We start from the raw sequence: 5934 nt of genomic DNA, 5'->3' as shown, positions 1-5934 counted from the left end.
GTGAATCTAACGGATTTTGTGTGTTATTTTAAATGGCTTATAAACACCTTCCACGCTGCAATTGTTTTCGTTCCAGCACACGATCTCAGATCAGGTCACTTGCTATGCAAGTACATCTCTCTCTCTCTCTCTCTCTCTCTCTCTCTCTATATATATATATATATATATATATATATTTAAGATAAAGGTTGACTGTTGCTTCAAAGTTTCCAGTTTCAAGGCAAGCAGGCCAAATCTTTGCAATCGCTATCAACCCCTTTTCCTTGTGTGTGTGTGTTTATACATACATATATGTGTGTGTATGTATGTATGTATGTATGTGTGTATGTATGTATGTATGTATGTGTGTGTGTGTATGTATGTATGTTTGTATGTATGCATGTATGTATATATGTCTGTAGTAATAAGAAATGCAGAAAAATGTAATCTGTATTTTTAAGGTTTCTATGACATATACGTGTTTCCTTAAGCCAGATGCTGCTGCGTAAGCTGACTGGTGCTGTTACGTAAGCCTCTTGGCACACTTCTTCTGTATTAGCAGCAATGATGCAATATGATATTTGTTTAATGCCCTTATACACCCCAGTCGTACATATTATGGTTAAGCAATTGTGGGTTTGCAGAAGGATGCCAAAAGGCAAGGTAAGAGAATAGTATTAAGAGACATAAAAATCTGTAGGAAAGTAATGGACATATTCATTGTATTTTTATATATATATATGTATATATATGCACTTATACACATATGCATATATGCATCTATCTACCCAAACACATGAACCACCCCACACTATGGAAGACTTGCCGTCTTGAAAATATTCATGTAGCACAAGAGTCCCCTCACACAAGCCATATTTTCTCACAGACGTCCATGTTTCATGGATGTACAAAGAACCTGGATGCCAGGCTGATGGAACTTCATATCAGGGCAAGATTTTCAGGAATGCAACTCTTCTATAACAGGTATCAGAGCATATATGACAACAACTTCATTGTTTGACCTCAGTAGGGATAAAAAGACAAAGGTAGTCTCAACAGGATTTGAACTCATACTTGTAATAATAATCCTTTCTACCACAAACATAAGGCTTGAAATTTTGTGGGGATTGGGGTCAGTCAATTACATTGATTCCAGTGCTTGACTGATACTTGTTCTATGAACCTTGAAAAGATGAAAGGCAAAGTTGACCTTGGTGGCATTTGAACTCAGAGTGTTAGGCACAAGGCCTGAAATTTTAGAGAAGATGATTACATCGGTCCCAGTGCTCATTTGGTACTTATTTTATTGATCCTCAAAAGATGAAACGTAAAGTCAATCTCAGTAGAATTTGATCTCAAGACTGTAAAGCTGGAAGAAATGCTGCTAACCATTTTCTCTGACATGTTAATGATTCTGCTAGATTGTTGCCTTAACAATAAACAATAACAATAATAATAATAATAATAATAATAATAATAATAATAATAATAATTCAAACCCCAAAGAATTCCTCTCAGCACATGACTATGATGCTCCCCGACTACTTCTGCTCATGATCAGAGATGCACATATCATCAGCCACCAAGGGACATGCTCAACTGGTTAAGATCAAACAAGTGACAAGCAAATGTGTGGTAATGAGCAGAATTTTTGCTGTGTCCCATCTTTTATACCAAGACAAAACAATGTACATAATGATTGGAAGTGTTATCATTTACATTGTTTTGTCTTGGTATAAAAGATGGGACACAGCAAATATTCTGCTCATTACCACACATTTGCTTGTCACTTGTTTGATCTTAACCAGTTGAGCATGTCCCTTAGTGGCTGATGATATGTGCATCTCTGATCACAAGCAGAAGTAGTTGGGGAGCATCATAGCCATGTGTTGAGAGGAATTCTTTGGGGTTTGAATAATTCACCTTTGGAAACATGGGTGTTTTGCTCAACATCCTTAAACAAACCTTATTCAGAGACCTTTTGAACAGGATGGGCTACTCAACATGAAGAATCTTGATATGAGATCACCATGTTGCACACACATAGCTGTGATGCATGTGCCTGGTGTACCCTTATCAGACGGGTAGTCATGATGGGTATAATGGGCTTCGTATATTTTACTCCAGTGTCACTTTGATGGCATGCACTGCTCTCTCACTCAATAATAATAATAATAATAGTAATTGACACACTTGGAAGTATCAGCACTCAACTACCAGCATGGCTCAAAAAAGATTGGTACTAATGTAGAGGTAGAACACCTACCAAAACCAGCATTGCTTGGAACTGCAAGAATCCTCCACAGAGTTTCTTGAAGCATGACCAGTAGACAAGTGTCACCTTAATGTGACACTTTTCATCATAAGCCGTGAGTTTTCATCAAATAATAACAATGATAACAACAAAAAACAACAATAGTAATTAAAATAGCGACAATAATAACAATAATAATTATAATAATAACAATAATGATTCAGGGAATGGGGAGGGTAGATAATATCAAAATGACAATTTTTATTTTGAAATTATCAACCATGCCTATTTCCTATGAAAATAATAATAATAATAATAATAATAATAATAATAATAATAATAATAATAATAATAATAATAATAATGTGGAGGTGCAATGGCCCAGTGGTTAGGGCAGTGGACTCGTGGTCAGAGGATCACGGTTTTGATTCCCAGACTGGGCGTTGTGTGTGTTTACTGAGCGAAAACACCTAAAAGCTCCATGAGGCTCTGGCAGGGGGTGGTAGCGACCCCTGTTGTACTCTTTCGCCCCCACTTTCTCTCACTCTTTCTTTCTGATTCTTGAGTAACGCTGCGATGGACTGGCATCCCATCCAGCTGGGAGTGGGGTGGACATATACGCCATAGAAACCGGGAAACCGGGCCCATGAGCCTGGCTAGGCTTTAAAAAGGGTGCATAAATAAAAAATAAATAACAATAATAATAATAATAATAATGGTTTTAAATTTTGCCACAAGGGCAGCAATTTTGGAGAAGGGGTTAAGTCGATTACATCGACCCCAGTGAGTAAACTGGTACTTGTTTAATCAACCCCGAAAGGATTGAAGGGAAAATTGACCTTGGCAGAATCCAAACTCAGAACATAAAGAGCCAGACAGAATGCTGCCAAGCATTTTGTCTAGCACTAATAATGGTTAACAATAATAATAATAATAATAATAATAATAATAATTCTTAAGGTGGTGGGCTGGCAGAATGCTTGGCATGCTGGGCAAAATGATTAGTGACATTTCTTCCCTCTTTGCAGTCTAGGTTCAAATTCTGCTGTCAACTTTGACTTTTATCATTTAAGGGTCAATAAAATAAGTACCAGTTGAATACTGGGGTCAATGTAAGCAACTAGACCCCCTTCCCTAAAATTTTCAGGCCTTGTGCTTATAGCAGAAAGGAACAATAATGATTCTTTCTAAATGTGGTACAAGCCCAGCAAATTCGAGGGGAGGGGAGGGGACAAGTTGATTACTTCGATCCCAATACATAACTGGTACCTATTTTTTTTGACTCCAAAAGGACAAAAGGCAAAGCTGACCTCTGCAGAATTTGAACTCAGAACCTAGCGAGTCAGAAAAGATGCTGCCAAGCAATTTTTCCGATGCAGTAACAATTAACAGTAATAATAATAATAATAATAATAATAATAATGGTTTAAGTTTTAGCACAAAGCCAGCAATTTTCAAGGAGGGGTGGGACAGGCCGATTATACTGACCCCCAGTTCTTGATTGGTACTTTCTTTTATCGATCCTGAAAAGATCAAAGGTCAAGGTGACCTTGGTTGTATTTGAACTCAGAATGTAATATCCCAGAAGAAATGTCACAATGCATCTTTCTGATGAGCTGACGATTGTCAGCTCACCACCTACAGTACGAATAATTATAACAGTAATAATTAATAATAATGATATTAAAATATTTGTATAACAGTAAATTCGTTGAGAAGTCTTTTTTTTTTTTTTATAAAATGTTCTCAAAAGAAAAATAAGAAAATAAAAATATGTTTCCAATGTAAAAAAAAATATTTAGCAATTAAATTTCGTCTTTTTTTTCTGTCTTGTATTTCTTTTTTTTTTTTAGTCTTTTTTTTCTGTAAGACATGTTGGAATACTTCCATTACAGTTGTTTCATGATCTAAGTGAAACTAGCGATGGTTGTCAAGAGTAACAGCTGTTTCACAGCCTGAACTTGATGAAGCTTGTGATATACTTCGTGCATCCGGGATTTTGTAAGTAGTGAGTTCGTAGTTCTCTCGACTTTCTGGTACGAAGAAATCCGATAATTTGCCGAGCTGGTGGGAAAACAAAAATGCAGAGTAAGACTATTTTTGACTATGTAGATCAATGTTTATAGGGATCAATTATTGATGGTACACATTGGCCCTTGCGTCCAGTCTTGGCCCTTGCGTCCAGTCTTGGCCCTTGCGTCCAGTCTTGGCCCTTTCAACCCTCTCCAGCTGAGCATCCCTAATCTTGCAGGCTCGAAGGTGCTGGTACCATGTTGAAAAACACCCAGTACACTCTGAAAAAGTGGTTGGCATTAGGAAGAGCATTGAACCGTAGACACCATGCCAAAATTGACATGGAGCCTAAACAGCCCTTCAGCTGGTCAGCTTCTGTCAAGCCGTCCAACGCATGCCAGCATGGAAAACGGATGTTAAATGATGATGATTATGATGATGTTTAGCTCCCTCTCTCCATCAAATCAACATTACCTGTACAGTTACACCTGTATAGGCGCAGGAGTGGCTGTGTGGTAAGTAGCTTGCTCACCAACCACATGGTTCCGGGTTCAGTCCCACTGCGTAGCAGCTTGGGCAAGTGTCTTCTACTATAGCCCCGGGCCGACCAAAGCCTTGTGAGTGGATTTGGTAGACGGAAACTGAAAGAAGCCCGTCGTATATGTATATATATATATGTATGTATGTGTGTGTTTGTGTGTCTGTTTGTCCCCCCAACATCGCTTGACAACCGATGCTGGTGTGTTTACGTCCCCGTAACTTAGCGGTTCGGCAAAAGAGAACCGATAGAATAAGTACTAGGCTTACAAAGAATAAGACTTGGGGTCGATTTGCTCGACTAAAGGCGGTGCTCCAGCATGGACACAGTCAAATGACTGAAACAAGTAAAAGAGTAAAGAGGTGCATTGTGTGCAACTTGTCAGATGGCGAAATCATTGCAGAGCAACACAAAATGAAGTGCCTTGCTCAAGAACACCAATACACCATTCGTCTTGGGAACTGAACCCATGGTCTCGCGATTGTGAGTTCTACAGTTCAAACATGAGACCAGGTTGTCTTAAATTCCGTAATAACAGTGAAGAAGCGTAACTTACCACAATTAAACAGACAATGATGCCGATGCCGCCCCCAGCCAATACATCACTCCAATGGTGTTTATAATCAGATATTCGGGTGAAGCAGGTGTAAATGCCCAGGGATATGGCAATGAGCTCCAGAAGGGCTTTTGGCATTGACCCCAGCTTAGCAGGTAACGTCACATGGATATAAATCTGAAAGATACATGCATGTAGTTAGGAGTATAAATATACTACACACGCACACATATACAAACATATACAAACATACATACACTTATATGCGCACAAATATCTACTTATATATACATGCATACACACACACAATCACATCTACATACACAGTCATATCTACATGCTCACAGCACACACACACGCACACACAGACGTATACATACACACATATACATATATACAAACACATATACCTGCATACATACATACACCGACTTACACACGTTGCTACATATGCACAGACCTGCACACACATGCACACACAGAGTAGTAGTAGTAGTAGTAGTAGTAGTAGTGGTGGTGGTGGTGGTGGTGGTGGTGGTAGTGGTGGTAGTAGTAGTAGTAGTAGTAGTAGTGGTGGTGGTGGTGGTGGTGGTG

General features: G+C 38.7%; 1 protein-coding gene across 1 annotated transcript in view; it reads right to left on the bottom strand.

Annotated features, from left to right (window-relative positions):
• Positions 1 to 6: 6 nt before the first annotated feature.
• Positions 7 to 5934, bottom strand: part of LOC106880088 (phospholipid phosphatase 2-like) — a 173056-nt gene continuing 167128 nt past the window's right edge. The window contains exons 5-6 of the mRNA XM_014929901.2: positions 5341 to 5517; positions 7 to 4297 (exon numbers count right to left, since the gene is read on the bottom strand). Of these exons, the coding sequence (XP_014785387.1) occupies positions 4151 to 4297; positions 5341 to 5517 (324 nt within the window). The 3' untranslated portion in view covers positions 7 to 4150. The remainder of the gene's footprint in view (positions 4298 to 5340; positions 5518 to 5934) is intronic.

The sequence above is a fragment of the Octopus bimaculoides genome, chromosome 18, assembly GCF_001194135.2.
Source record: "Octopus bimaculoides isolate UCB-OBI-ISO-001 chromosome 18, ASM119413v2, whole genome shotgun sequence".
In the NCBI taxonomy this organism is placed as follows: Eukaryota; Metazoa; Mollusca; class Cephalopoda; order Octopoda; family Octopodidae; genus Octopus; species Octopus bimaculoides.
Note: the sequence above shows the minus strand (reverse complement) of the source record. Positions and strands in the feature narration are given on the sequence as shown.